Source organism: Spea bombifrons, chromosome 3, assembly GCF_027358695.1.
Source record: "Spea bombifrons isolate aSpeBom1 chromosome 3, aSpeBom1.2.pri, whole genome shotgun sequence".
NCBI classification, from domain to species: domain Eukaryota; kingdom Metazoa; phylum Chordata; class Amphibia; order Anura; family Pelobatidae; genus Spea; species Spea bombifrons.
In genome coordinates this window covers 25003383-25017924 of record NC_071089.1, presented here as the reverse complement: position 1 = coordinate 25017924, position 14542 = coordinate 25003383, and the positions used below count along the sequence as shown (strand labels likewise).

At 41.0% G+C, this 14542-nt stretch overlaps 2 protein-coding genes across 3 annotated transcripts; both read right to left on the bottom strand.

Moving 5' to 3' along the window:
• Positions 1-2503: 2503 nt before the first annotated feature.
• Positions 2504-10467, bottom strand: KAT14 (lysine acetyltransferase 14). 2 transcript variants are annotated; one of them, XM_053459771.1, is made up of 10 exons: positions 10207-10467; positions 9890-10011; positions 9456-9577; positions 9069-9250; positions 7067-7489; positions 6037-6587; positions 4660-4796; positions 4376-4551; positions 3916-4106; positions 2504-2923 (listed from the first exon to the last, which is right to left on the bottom strand). In XM_053459771.1, exons 1-10 carry the CDS (start codon positions 10457-10459, stop codon positions 2750-2752), a joined length of 2331 nt encoding a protein of 776 aa, XP_053315746.1. In that variant the 5' UTR covers positions 10460-10467; the 3' UTR covers positions 2504-2749. The 2 variants fall into 2 exon arrangements, with proteins under 2 accessions (XP_053315746.1, XP_053315747.1); XM_053459772.1 differs by lacking the exon at positions 7067-7489.
• LOC128483554 (protein PET117 homolog, mitochondrial) lies at positions 10434-12658 on the bottom strand. Its single transcript, XM_053459773.1, has 2 exons — positions 12520-12658; positions 10434-10835 (listed from the first exon to the last, which is right to left on the bottom strand). The coding sequence occupies exons 1-2, from the start codon at positions 12613-12615 to the stop codon at positions 10686-10688; spliced, it is 246 nt and encodes an 81-aa protein (XP_053315748.1). The 5' UTR covers positions 12616-12658; the 3' UTR covers positions 10434-10685.
• Positions 12659-14542: the final 1884 nt, after the last annotated feature.

Sequence of the window (14542 nt, the reverse complement as noted above, 5' to 3'; positions counted from 1 at the left end):
TGATATATGCTCTGGGCAAACATGAATCTCTGCAGAATTTTAGGGAAAGGCACTGAGGTTATTGAACTGCAACCTTTGCCAGGTGTATGAACTGGTGCAACTCTACTCTTGGAATGGGTCTCAGCACGTGCATCCAACACATTCATGATTACAGACCGAGTTTACAACCCAGAGGCATCCTGCCAATGCCATTACCAGATTAAACTACCGTGTTTCCCCGATAGTAAGACACCCCCGATTGTAAGACGTATCGGGGGTTTCAGAGGGGTCGGCTAATATAAGCCGTACCCCGAAAGTAAGACATATGTCTTACTTTCGGGGAAACACGGGGGATTTGCCGGGTCCGCCACTCTAAGGGGCCGGGAAGTCCCCACCAAGGCCGGCCTTACGTGTCTGCGGCCGCACAGGATTTAAATTAAAACATCGGGGTTTTTTTTTTAACTTTATTTAACATCCTCCATGTTAAATAAAGTTTTTTTAACTTTATTTAACATGGAGGATGTTAAATAAAGTTGAAAAAAAACCCTGATGTTTTTATTTAAACCCTGTGCGGCCGCAGACCCCTAAGGCCGGCCCCTTAGAGCAGGGCCGACCTTTGGGGTGTGCGACCGCACAGGGCGCTACACTCCAGGGGGTGCCAACCTGCGGCACCCGGCACCCCTCCAGAGACGGACAGTAATGTCCGCCGCTGGAGGAGCAGGCTCGCAAGGGAGCGGTATCGGAGGTCTTTAACAGACCTCCGGCTCCCTTGAGTGATTTTAAGCCGGGTTCAACCCGGCTTAAAATCACTCAAGGGAGCCGGAGGTCTGTTAATGACCTCCGATACCGCTCCCTTGTGATCTGCGCGGCAACAGCTGTTGTGCGCCGGGGTTTCTTGTCAGATCCCGGCGCACAACACTGAAGCCGCGCCCACCGCTGTCCGTGCCCTCTGACCCGGAAGGAGACAAGAACTGAAGAAGAGGAGCGAAGAGGAGGAAAAGAAGCTGAAAGAAGAAAGGAAAGGTAGGAAAGCATTAAGTGAGAGTGGATTGGTGTATATGTGTGTGTGGATTGGTGTATGTGTGTGTGGATTGGTGTATATGTGTGTGTGGATTGGTGTATATGTGTGTGGATTGGTATATGTGTGTGGATTGGTATATGTGTGTGGATTAGTGTATACGTGTGTGGATTTGTGTATACGTGTGTGGATTGGTGTATATGTGTGTGGATTGGTAGGTGTGTTGATTGGTAAGTGTGTGAGAGTGATGGGTGTTATGCTGTACCATTTCCAATGTCTTTTTCATGATCTAATTATGCTCTAAAAGTACATCATAACTCCCATCACTCTCAATTTTTCCCCAATATAAGACATACCCCGAAAGTAAGACATAGTGGGGCTTTTAGGGATAAAAAGAAAGTAAGACACTGTCTTACTTTCGGGGAAACACGGTAGTAGGCAGGCTAATGTGAGACTGAGGAAAGGTCTACCAGGATACTCATATGAAGGACTCATATGAATCCTGTTGAGAGGGCAGATCCAGGCTGTTTGTTGGTGTTCAGCTGCTATTCTATACTCTTTTAGACCTGAATCAAGTGCTGCTTGTATCCCTTGTACAATGTGATGTAGTTGCGCTTAGTCCCGATAACACAGGGTGCCCAGTGTCTCTCACATGAAGAATATTTGATATGCAAGCGGTCTTTCTCCACTGCGTGTAAGCAGACTGCCTGATATCCCATTGAGTGACAAAGAGCATCAACCAGCTGGTGGTTCCTACTTGATCCTTACATCCTTCCCATGGGCTAAGGCTCTCCTCCTTACTTATCACCTCTTCCGTTTCCCGTCTACAAGATTTCACTCGGGCCGCCCCATATCTCTGGAATCTACTTCCACCGAGCCTTCAGCATTCACCCTCCTTCCCAACATTCAAGAACCATCTCAAAACTCACTTCTTCAGAGAAGCCGCACCATCTTAGCTGCTAGAACTTCCCTGTCACTGATACGACCACCACAATACCTCTCACCCCTTCTCTGTGCCTTATGTTTGTCCTCACCCCATTCCCTCAAGATTGTAAAGCTTGTGAGCAGGGCTCTCTCCACCTAATGTATCGATTTGTCTTAGTCTGTCAATTCTTGTCTTGTCATACCCCTTGAATATATGCATTGTATTAAGCGCTGCGTAGATTGTTGGCGCTATACAAATAAAAGATAATAATAACCAGCTGCACATTGTATCTCTACCTGGCCGTATATAGCTCAGGGCTGCTTTAACACATATACACCCATAGAGTATTTTGTGGGATGTTTCTGAGGCTCAAATCATTAGCAAAACTACTACCGTCCAAATAAAGCAGAAATAGATTTCCCTTTCAGCCAATCTCCCCCACATCAAAAAAATGTCCCTCGACACAACAGCTTGGTATTAACCACTTATCTATTATCTCTACAGCATCTGGATGTCGTTATTGAACTTCTGTACTTCCTCATATTTCTCTTGAAAGAAAGAAAAACTAATCCAAAAACAAATCACGTTCATTATTCAGGTTTATTTTTCAGCCAAAACTAAACGAAGAATTTATATAACAAAGGTCATAAGTAAATATTTTTTTTCAAGAGTTGTTCAAAGCCCATTGAGCAAAACACTTTTTTTTTATACAAATGATGAGGACATCCCGTGATACAGCGATTGGGCTTTCAAGGCCAAATCCCTAAATTAGCTCCTTTGACGAAGCGTCCAAATGTGCAATAAGGAGTTGTAATGGTCTGCCCTGATCACCTCCGCAGCCTGAGGAAGAAGGCATGTTTACACTCTTTGCTATCCAAAGGATAATATTTGTCATAAAAGTCCAACACGTACTCCTCGGTCTTGAAGCCTAACTTCTGGTAAAGCAGCATTGCGGGGTTGTTTGCAGAAACGTGCAGAGTTACATCTTTGCCCATGCATGTCTGCAATAAAGGACAGAAAAATACAGAATAAGTACATTTTGTACAGTGGGTTTAGAGAATGTCCTTAAGCAGTAAGGAGCAGATGGGGAAACCCGTTTTAACAAAAATAGAACAGAAACTGAAAACACTCAAGGAGGAAAAAAACATCCTAGTCCATGTTTGACAATATAACGTGTGAAGACAAGCATACCCTGCTTTCAACATGAATGAAAGGGAATAGGATAGTCATCCCAACAAACCAGTTCAGCAAAAACTAAGATATATGGGCTGATGTTTCGTTTCACTGCATTAAGAAATAGGTACCTGTTAATTTTATGGTGTAAAAAAAAAAAGAATAAATTAAACCATGCCTTGTACAAACTGGCTTAATACTGGCTCAAAGTATTTTTCCATGTGATTTTATTTCAACCAAATCCTAACTTGATTTTACTCTAAAAGGTACAAATTAGTACTTTTTCATATTGCTTTAGGAGGTCAAATATGCTTCCTATCTATAAAAATGACTTCCTACTTAATCTAGATTCTGTGTAATGAATTGTGGCATGTAGACAATTCCCTAATTATCTGCAGGGACAACCTATAAATCCATAAAGCTGAAATTATGTAAATCAAAATATCTATCTATATATCTATATCTATATATATCTATATATCTATATATCTATCTATATCTATATATGACCATGAAGTCTGAACAGACACTGCCGGCCGTATTCACCAAGCCAGCGCAGGAGCTGACCGGAGGCAAATATATCAAATATTCTGGGTAAAGTATCAAATGCATATGGGGACTTCAGAAAACGTTAAAGAGACCACCTGGCTACCATATGCATTCAAGTGATGGGCCTCGTGTCCCTTTAACCTTATTGGCAGATGCAATCACTTCTGATGCCTCAAACTGTTAGCACCAAACATGGCACTTGGCTGTCTATATGGTTCTCTCTCTTATACAAAAGTCTAAAGGCAATCTTCCATCAGTATAAAAAAGTTACCTGAATCAGATGGTAAATCATAAATGTTGCAATGCCAGATCTTCTCCACTCTGGGTGAACAAACAGGAATGAGATGTAGGCTTCGTTGTACTTTACATCAGGAACCATGAAGCCAAAAGCAATTATGACTTTTTTGTAGAGAACCACAACACTGAAATCTGGATACTGCAGGCACTCGGATAGATCAATACCTGGGGAACCAAAGTTCATAATTTTTTAGGGTGATCCGGACATTTAAGGTGGCTTTACCAAGGAGCTATTGGAGATAAAACAAATGTAATTTCTTCACAATGCCAGTGGTCTCATGTAGTGCACTCATGTCATAAATCATTATTAAAAGCACATCTATATGGTATAAGTATGATTTATTACATAGATATACTACCAGAAAGCTTGAGAAGCACATGTCCATTCCTGATGACAATAAGATGTCATTGAATCTTTACCCCCATTTTCCTACCTGGCCAGAAGAATTCTTGGCATATGCAGTTGATTGTGGGGATGTGGCTCGGGCGGACATAGCAATAGTCAATTGGGGATTCCGCCTCTGGGTTCCAGCTGGGATCGTTTCTATGAGGATAGGCACGGATCTGTGCCAGTAACTGCACCTTGGCGGGTCTTGTCTCGTAGTCTCGCCTGGCAGAAAATGAAAAGAAAAAGCCCCTTTCATACAAACTGTAATGGACAAACAAACATGCATGAGAATCAGACAAGACACTAGAGTCCCAAATTATAGACGCATACCTGATGTAGGGTTTTAGGATTCTGGAGGTATAAGGACTAACGATGCTCAGGTCTGTGTTCATGTCCTCTGACGCACCCAGGCGATACAGAAACTTTGTCGTCAACTGTCTGATTCCTTTCCTTGCTGGCTGTGTATTCTTCAAGGCAACACAACACAAATAGCATTTACAAGATGTACAATAGCAAAAATGACCATGCCCAAGAAGAGCTCACAAAAAATCTTTTTGCACAAACCACAGCAGCTGTACAACAAATGTCTCTATCTGGATAGCTATAATCAAAATACATAGTATTTTAGGTTGGGGAAAAAAGACCTAAGTCCATCAAGTTCAACCCTGTCCTTCCTGCTTCCAAAACAAGGCAACAAAAATCCTTCTTGACTCCAAAAGGCAATCAGATTTCATCTTGGATCAAGAAGCTCTCAATATCAATATTTATTTTATCATTTGTATGTTCTGCTTTTGTAATAAAAATATCCAGATTCTTTTTGAAGGCATCCATTGTATCTGATAGAACCACCTATCTTGGCAGTGAAATCCATACCTTTATTGCCCTTACTGTAAAGAATTCTCTCTTTTGTTGTGTATGAAATCTTCACTCTTCCAGTCTCTAAGGATGACCTTGTTCTTTGTATATGTCTGTTAATGAACAGGTCACTGGGGAGCTCTTTATATTGGCCCTGCACATATTTATACAATATTATTACATGCCCTCTAATAGGCCACTTTTATAGTGTGTGTGTGTGTATATATATATATATATATATATATATATATATATATATATATATATATATATATATATATATATATATATATATATATATATATATAGATGCAACTTTTTTTTCATAACTAAGATGTTCCAATTCCCTTATTAATTTTGTGGCCCTCCTTTGCACCTTTTTCTAGTTCTATAATTTCCTTTTTAAGGATCAGTGCCCAGAATTGCACCGCATATTCAAGGTGAGGTCTTTATTGACTAAAAAAGAGGCAAGATGACATACCCCCATAAACCCATATCCTGTTATATATATTGGATTGGCCTTTGCAGCTGCTGAAGGGCATTGTGCACTGTTGCTAAGTCTGTTTACAATTATTCCTAAACCCTTCTCCTTAGTAGTTTTTCCCAGGGAGATACCATTTAAAGTATACGCTGCATAGTTATTACTTTCCTCCATAATGCATAACCTTACATTTATCTGTATTGAACTTAATTTGCCACTTGCCTGCCATGTTGGGAAATATACTATATGCACAAAATAAGGGTAATATAACATCTTCTTTCCTCAGAGTTTTCATGTATTGCAGGGAGTACAAGGTTATTTACCATGGCAAGTGGAAGCATGTTTCCGTAATTATTTTAGAGATCACTTACTTGGAATCTGTCCAGTATTCTTAAGTCTTGGCTTGTTGTTTGAAACTCTTGGTCAGAGGACAAGGGCCTGTTAATTGATCCTTCTCTAGCTCCATAAACTCCGCCTACGAGGAGCAGAGCAGCACTCACTGCTTGATCCAAATCAAAAATTGGCATCCCTCTCTCACGCTTGGCCTTACGGACTAACAGTTTTCTTCTAAGCCTCCTAGCCTCTGGGGTAACAGCAACTGCATTGGGACAAGCTTCAAAGCGTTTCAAAAGTAACTTTTCTTCATAAAGACTAATAGATTTGTACTGAGGTCCTTTGCTTTTCTCCTTTTCGATCGGCGCGGGCCTCTTCTTCAAATGTCCTCTTTCAGCTGCGGAGTCATCAAGCGATTCACTCTCTACCCTCTCGGCTCTTTCCTCTTCACTTTCTATTTCTTGTTTTATCTGCATAGAGGTTTTGACTTTTTTTCGACTCATGGGCCCTCCTCCAACTGGAGCATTGGGAGGGGGTATATATTCAATCCCTGGATCGATTACACCATCTGCATCCATCTCATCATCATCTGTGGAAAAGGAATACTGCAAATTACAACAATGCAGGTATACTAACCACACCTGATAAGACACTTTAACAGGAAATAGTTCATTTCACTTAGCAATGCCCACAACATAAACAAAATATCTGAGAACTAAGAAGAGAACATTTTTTAAGCCTTCAAAGAACATGAAGGATTCATACAAAGTGCCCTGGAGTATAATGCCAACACTTTGATGTAGCCACAGCTTTTGATAGTGACTTGGAGAATGAGAATGTGTGATGGAGATTTAAGTATGCTCACTAACTAGCTATTCACGTTACAACATACTTTACACAGATATGGAGAAAGTGATCCAGATCTGGTGGTCTTGCACCGATCAGGTCAGTGACATGGCTATAAGATAGAAAAAGAACCCAGTGTTATCCCTAGAATGTTTTTCTTTTTATAAAGTCCTTTAAAGTGTTTCAGAGTTAGAGAGCACAGCTAACGGGAACACTACTCACCATGAAACAAAGCTTCGGGTGGCATGACATCGGGTATAAGATCAGCCTCAGAAAGCAGACTTGGAGTGGCCGAGTGGGATGCTGGAGTACCAGGGGCAGAGAAGTCCAGAGATGGAGAGGGAGATGGGCTTGTCATAGGAGTTCGGTCTGAGGAACTCATAGACGAGAAGTCTACCACCTCTCCTTTTTCAAGTACAATGTCAGGCCGACGGCTTCTGCCGCTAGAAAACTTCACGGGTGTGGAACACGTGCTGCGATCTGCAAAGCCTGCAGCTTCTTTCTGGGCTCTTCTTATTTCCTTGGCTTCTTGAGTGCGTGACCTCTTCTCCTTCAGCTCAATAGCAGATTCCACAGGGTTTCGACTTGCTCTTTTCCGGAGGCCTTCTACAGTGATTATTGGATCCAATGTGGTTTTTACAGAAACTGGAGACAGAATACAGCTATGTGACTGACTCATCATACCACAAGCCCCTATGGCTTGCGTGATTATTCCACTTATAACAGCTTGGGCATATGAAAATAGTGTGTATAATGTACTGGCCGTTCACAGATCTCCTATGAAATACACAGCTGACAAATGCAATTCTTCTTCAAACAAACTAAAATGGCACCTAAAACGGTTTAGTGCTGAACAATCCAGATTTGTGCATCTCCTAATCATATATCCTCGACAGTTTAAGTATGTAATGTTGCCAGACAGAAAACTAGCAAACAATCAACTATAGCTATTATGTTTGTCTGTTTCTATTGAAACGCACGTTGAAGTATATTCACAAAAGTGGGGGAATTTATATTTCACTGGTTCCTGAATATTATCTTGAATCACATTTAGCGAGTCAAAAAAAAAAAAACAGTATCGCAAATTTAGCCTGTGCTTCAAAAAATTTACTATACATTTTGATTTTCTAGATGAAGTTTTACTTAACTTAATTAAGCATACATAAGATTTGGGTCAAAGTTACACCAGATTTTACTGTAAATGAGATTATTTAGCGTCTACAGCATGCCACAGAGACCCCCACTGTGGATTTCCACGGGGAAATGATATGAACAAAGTACAGACAAAGAAAAAAAATATTAAAGGTTATGAAGTATAGCAATTTTATATTATAGTCGGAGGCTGGCAAACACTTATGCCATTTATAAAACAGCCAGACAAGAAGCCATTGAATGGGGCAGAAAATACTCAATGACTCTTCAAGGCATACTAAAATGTGGCATGGGAGTCCAGCACAATACCAGTGCGTGAGGATGAAAATATGAATATTTTAAATAAAACTGTTTTATTCACATTGCACACAGATGTACAGGAATACCTAAATGGGTGCATCTTTACAAACTACAGCAATTTATACTATTTATTCAGGAAAGCCCTGTGAAGGGATGTGTACTCCATGGAATGTTTAAAGATGCCCTGATGACCATGTTAAACTACCAAGGTTTACTACACATAGTGGGATGTGAGACACAAGTATACTTTTTTTATGAGATCCTACTGTTTTACACTTTATCCCTTAGGCTTAGATAAAACCATGCAAACAAGATTAGGGTGATGTGTACACACTATGTAACTCTGATGCACAGAATAACAGATCGACTGCCCTCAAGTCATTTACTAATGTTATGAACTCAGATGAAATACCAAGACAATATCAGGAGGTGTGGCTACAAGAGTTAATTGACATATCAGAGACAATATTATTACAAGGCACTGGCGGTGAATTATAGTTAAGACTCGTGGTCAGAAGTCTATTGTAAGTTCCAAAGCACATTATTTCTGCTCCGTGGCAATTACTACTACACAGGAAGGTACCACATCAAGATAGGCATCTTCACAGAGAACATCCAAATTATTTAAATGACAGAAGAGTCCCCCCCCCAACCCATTCACTCAGATTATTAGGCTTTCATTTACTGTTAAAGAAGCAGCTTCCATTACAATGTGCTAAAGGTAGTGGAAGACATGGGAACGAGCGCACTTTAAGTTGTTAAATGAGCTAACCTTTTGTCTTCTGTGAGGGAGTGGAGTACTTTTCTCCTTCAGGTTTCATGGTGGGGGGTTTGTTGTGGACAAGTTTCCACCATCCTGGCTCTCCAAATTCTTGAGCTCCAGACCTGAAGAACAGTGGACTTCCCACAGAGAGACATCCAGCCACAGTGCTCCACCAGGTCGAGGTCTTCTTCCTGGGGCAAGGAGAAGAGAATATCAATAACTGGTTCCAATAGATCTTGTTCATAATACCTTAAAACAAGCTTAGTGCATATTGTGACCATTAGCACAAATGTATCCCAAAAAAGCCATCCTCAATGAATATTTCGGGCATGGCTACATAATAACCAGCTTTTATTTAAAGATGCGTGTTCTTAAGTTTCCTTTCAGTTAACTTACCTATTTCCCAAAAGAAAAGTCCAGTGTTTTTCAATAAAAGAGCAAATATCTTCCTTCCATCTGAAGTAGCCCTGTCGACCTGTTCCTTCCAGTGATAGATTGTACATAGCCAACATGACCACCTGGGTAATTAACATACCAATTTCAAACCTCTTTGTCTAAGACAGAACCCCATACATTCTTTGCTGAACATGTTCTCTAAGAATTATTTTCTGATACCCAAAAACGAAACATCACAAAACAAAGACTATGCTGGCCTCGACATAAGTGGGTGTTTAGAAGTAGCTGTCCCACTAGCCTACAGATCACAAAAAACACAATGTTTTTCCACATCAACGCTTCAACATAACTGATCCCCTGCGAAGTCCATTTCATACTCATCATGCCCATAGCACACCAACACCATGTACAAACATCTGTATTTTACTACTTACCTGCTGCCAAGTTAGTCTTAAGCGCTCAAACTGTTCTTTGCCATCATCAGAACAAGCAGAGCATATGAATTTGAAGAAGTTGTCACCTTTTAAGTAGCTGGGTGGATCACCTTGTAGCTGGGCTAAAGAAGAAGATGGGCTTTTTAACAGCAAGTATGAAATCTTTCATGAAACATGCTGAAGAACAAACACCTATAACCTCTAACACAAAAATTCTGATTCTGCGCACAAATGGTACTATAAACAGTTAGACATTTTATTCTACACACAAAAGCATACATACAACTTCAATGTCAAACTATTAAAAACATGCTTACTTGCTGGAATCCATTTTTGACACTTTTCACAGTAGAATGGCATTTCTTCCATCCATGGTGGATCCACGTCATCGCCAACATCACTATTCAAGGAATCTCCACTTTGATCATGAGACAGATCGATAGATGCCTGGTCTTCAGATTCCACTAGAAGAAGCGTTTCTCCTTCAACCTCCCCTTCTTCCAAGCCTTCAGAAGTAGAAGTCCTTGTGGTTTCATCTTCAATATGTGCCATATGTGTAGAGATGTCCATCTTCTACACACAATAGTCAAAAAGTAATGTGCCTAGTGGTTTATCGCCTAGATAATCAGCACTTTCCTCTACAAGAAAGGTGGAACTCTTGGCGTCAAACACACCCTTCCGCCATAGCACAGGAAACAATCGCACTCAGTTTTTGTATAATAATCCCAATTTTCAGACCAATGTAAAATAACCTAAAACCTCAGAAGCCTGCTTTGCAAACTTTGTAAGGGCCAGCTTAGGACTTGTTAGATGCTTCATTCAAAAGATTTTTCTCACGTTCGGCCTCAAGCAATTTAGTCAGCTCAATCTGGTCCTGCAAAAGGCGGAGGTTTTCTTGTTTGCGATTCTGCCTCTCTATGTCCCGATATACACCTTCACGCAGTCTCTGCAAATCAAAAGGGACAGACAGTAAATCACAGATAACTTTAAATAGTTTTTTTAATTCTCGTAACACTAATTTCAGTTTAACCTAAACAAACAAGGTTTATTAGTGCTGTTTTTATATTGGTCTCCGGTTTGCCGGTGCACATACATGCCGTACTCCCCGATCGCCAGCTCTAACACTGGGGGGGGGGACCTCTTGTGTTTGCTTGGGGTCAGCGGGATTTACCGTATTGGTTCGAATATAGGCCGCACCCTAAAAGTTAGGTGCTTTTTTAAAGAAAAGGTTTTGTAATAGATATGCTGCCACTCTGTCCCCCCCCCGAGATATGCTGCCACTCTCAGCGTAAGTGAAGGCACCGGAAGTTGTATACGTGCAGACGTTCACTTCTGCACGATGTGCTTTAACAATCTACCTTGCCGGGAGTCCCGGCAAGGGATATTGTTAAAGCACATCGAGCAGCCGTGCCAGCAGCGGAGGTTGTTTACGCGCACATCGCCGCTGCACGTCTGCGCGATGCGCTTAGACAGTCTCCCATGCCAGCAACGCCCCCCCCGTGGGAAGTGCTGGCAGGGGAGGCTGTCTCAGCGTATCAGAGAGTAGGATACGGGTCCCCTGCACCGCTGCGCGGGATCTGCATCCTAACCCTGCTGCCTGCCCGGCGCCCGGGACTGCATGTCCCAGGCATCGGGCGATTTCAATTGCGCTTTCCTGTGCTAAACCCCGAATATAGGCAGCACCCCCACTTTAAAGACTTAAAGTGGGGGGGAGTGCCACCTATATTTGGGCAAATACGGTATTTACTGCTACTGATCGGCTGTTAAAGTTAAAGTGCATACGAAGACTTAAATAAATAAATAATAAAAAAAGGCTCTTCTGTCCGTCCTTTTCATTACTAGACAAAGGAGGCGGCCAAAATGTTGGTGCATATAGTTAATGCAAATGGTTACTCTTCCATCAATATATATATAATATATAACAAATGTAAAAAAATAGGAATGAGGCAATGTGTTACATGATTTACACATTTCTAGGATTTAGATAGCACTAGGGATGCAATTTTTTACAATCGGGGAACCTTCAGCAGAGTAGCTGTTACGGGACCTGTGATGTTTTTAGCTGCCTTTGGATTTTTATTTCCGTTGTAAGAGCAGCAAAGCAATCTCATTTTACAGATGGAAAGCGAGGTAGATGATAGATTAATATGCGCATACGACAGCCACTCCATTTAACTTCCATTAGGCTGCAACAGAGGCAAAATAACTACCTCACTGGCTGTAAACATTCCCTTTCATGGGGCATTTTCTCCATAGGACCTAAAGAATAGTAGTTTTAAAAAAAAAAAAAAAAAAATTCAAGATATTTTAAAGATAACGTTGCATTTTAACTTAATGCCAGCACTCGGTGTTTTTGAACAATGCTGCGCTGCAGCAAAGCGATTTTTCTGAGAAGCCCAAGCAGGAGCCATATATCAACTTTTGTTTTGTTTTAGATCAGCTTTTTCACAATACAACAATGACACTTTCCGCTACGCCAAACCCCCTGCGCGTATATAATTTACACGCACATAGACGCTCGCACGACCTTCAGAAAGCGACTAGTACGTGAAGCGGCAGGGGTCAAAAATCATCCCTCTTTAGCCGCCGAGCGGGGAATGCGTAGTTGGTGTCGCACTGGTTGCACCAACCTCTCTGTCCAGCCTCTGATTCACGTGTACCCCAACGACGGTGGCAACGGACACGAGGACAGAGATGCCCAGCACCACCTTGGACCGCGTAGACATGCCTGCAACAGCGCAAGGCCGGACAGGGCGGAGCTACAGTGGAACGCAAAAGCCGGATATTGTGCTGTCGCACCGGAAAGGGTTTACTTCTTAGGAGACGCGTGAAATCACCGTTGGGAGAAGATGCCGCCATCTTTGTCGATGGCATTCACCTCGTAGAGAATGCTATAGTCTTATTCCCCAAGCAAATGACGCATCTGACTGCCGTAGGAAGGAGACTGTTGATGTTAGTTGACTGGGTTGTCTCTTAAGGTTTAAACACTTGTTTTTTTTTACATTGGTCCTCAGATACGTAATTTAGTAGTTGTATATTTTGTCATAAATGAGCATAAATGTTCATTCAGAAGAAGTCATTATTTATAAGGAAGTTGCTCCATTACGCTTTAATTTCTGCCTCTGCACTTTTTTCAGAATTCCCTTTTATGTTTTTCATATCCCAAAAACTGGAGGTTCTTTTTTGTACTTTTATACAATATGTTTGTTAAACCATGATTTCTCTTTTATCTTGGCATTTGATGAACTCGCACAAATTAGGCAATTAGGACAAGTATGACCTTCTTTTGAAATCGTAGAAATACATAGAACACTAATTATTAGCGCTAAAATGTAAACAAAAACTGCACTATAATAATAGAAAATAAAAACAATTTTTTACAATCTATAATTTACGCTCTGCAACACTTTTTTATTACAGTAATGCCCCGCATACGGGGGGGGGGGGTAACAATCATTAAAAGCCACTAGCTGTCGGTAACATCTGCAGGTAGCGGCATCCAATCAGATGATATCTCACACGCCCTGGGTTGCCTGTTGCAGTATGCAGGGAGTGACATCACATCCACTTCCCGCATGCTGGATCGGTCTGCACAGAGGGAGAGAGACAGGCGAACAGTATGGGGACAAAGTTGGCACTCTGGGATATGTTGCTTAGTGAAGTAGGGGGGCCCCAGGCCAAATTTGCAGCAGGGCCCTGTGGCCCCTAGTTACGGCCCTGCTCACATACATATTGCTGTAGAGGGCCACACCCATCCCTTATGTGTTACCTTATTTTTAATACTGCTGGTTTAAGGGATTTGGTGAGTGTTTAATTTTTAAAATGTTTTACTTGTAGTAGGGGGTAAATGGCATTAGGACACATTTCCAAAATATTTTTGTACTTATTTTACACTGTTCAATTTTGCAATGCAGTATGGATAGAGCTGCCTCTGGGAATCTCTCCTGTACCTTACCATGACATTACTAGGCTCCTTATAACTTTATTTATTTTCATTTTTTAAGTGTAGGAAACTTTGTTTCTCCATCGAATCTCCTCTGTACTGATCACACCGCGATCAGCAATCACATCTCCGAAGCCAACAGGGAGGGCAAAAAGCTATCCCAGCAAGATCCAGGGTCTCCTTTTTTTTCTCTTGAAACTTTCCAGCAGGTGTCACCATTGACAACTACCAGAAAGGAATGCCCAATTGTGTAATTGTGCATTTAAATAGTAACAGCATACCTGTGCTTGGGCAAAGTGCCGTTACACCGGATCTATCAGGGGAAGCTAGTGATGTTGCTTGTAAGATGTATTTTGATATCGTATAGGGGTTGACAAATCTAGGAGCCAGCCAAAAAATGTAGGAGCCAGGTTTTTTCCAATCATATTTTTATTTTCATGTATTTAAAGTTTCACTCATATCTTCCCTTTCCTTTCTGTCTAAGGTGCTACTCCGCCAACATATGTCCCCATAGCACATACATTATATATACATATTATGTATTATATTGGAAAATATGTCCCAGTCTAAAGGTAATTAATATATCTCTCATAACATATATCTAATAAATATTAGAAAACAGTTTTAATAAAGTATTGTTCAATACATTAAATATTTGGCAAATATATATTAATGATCCATTTATTAAAGAATTGCTAAATAAATTAGTA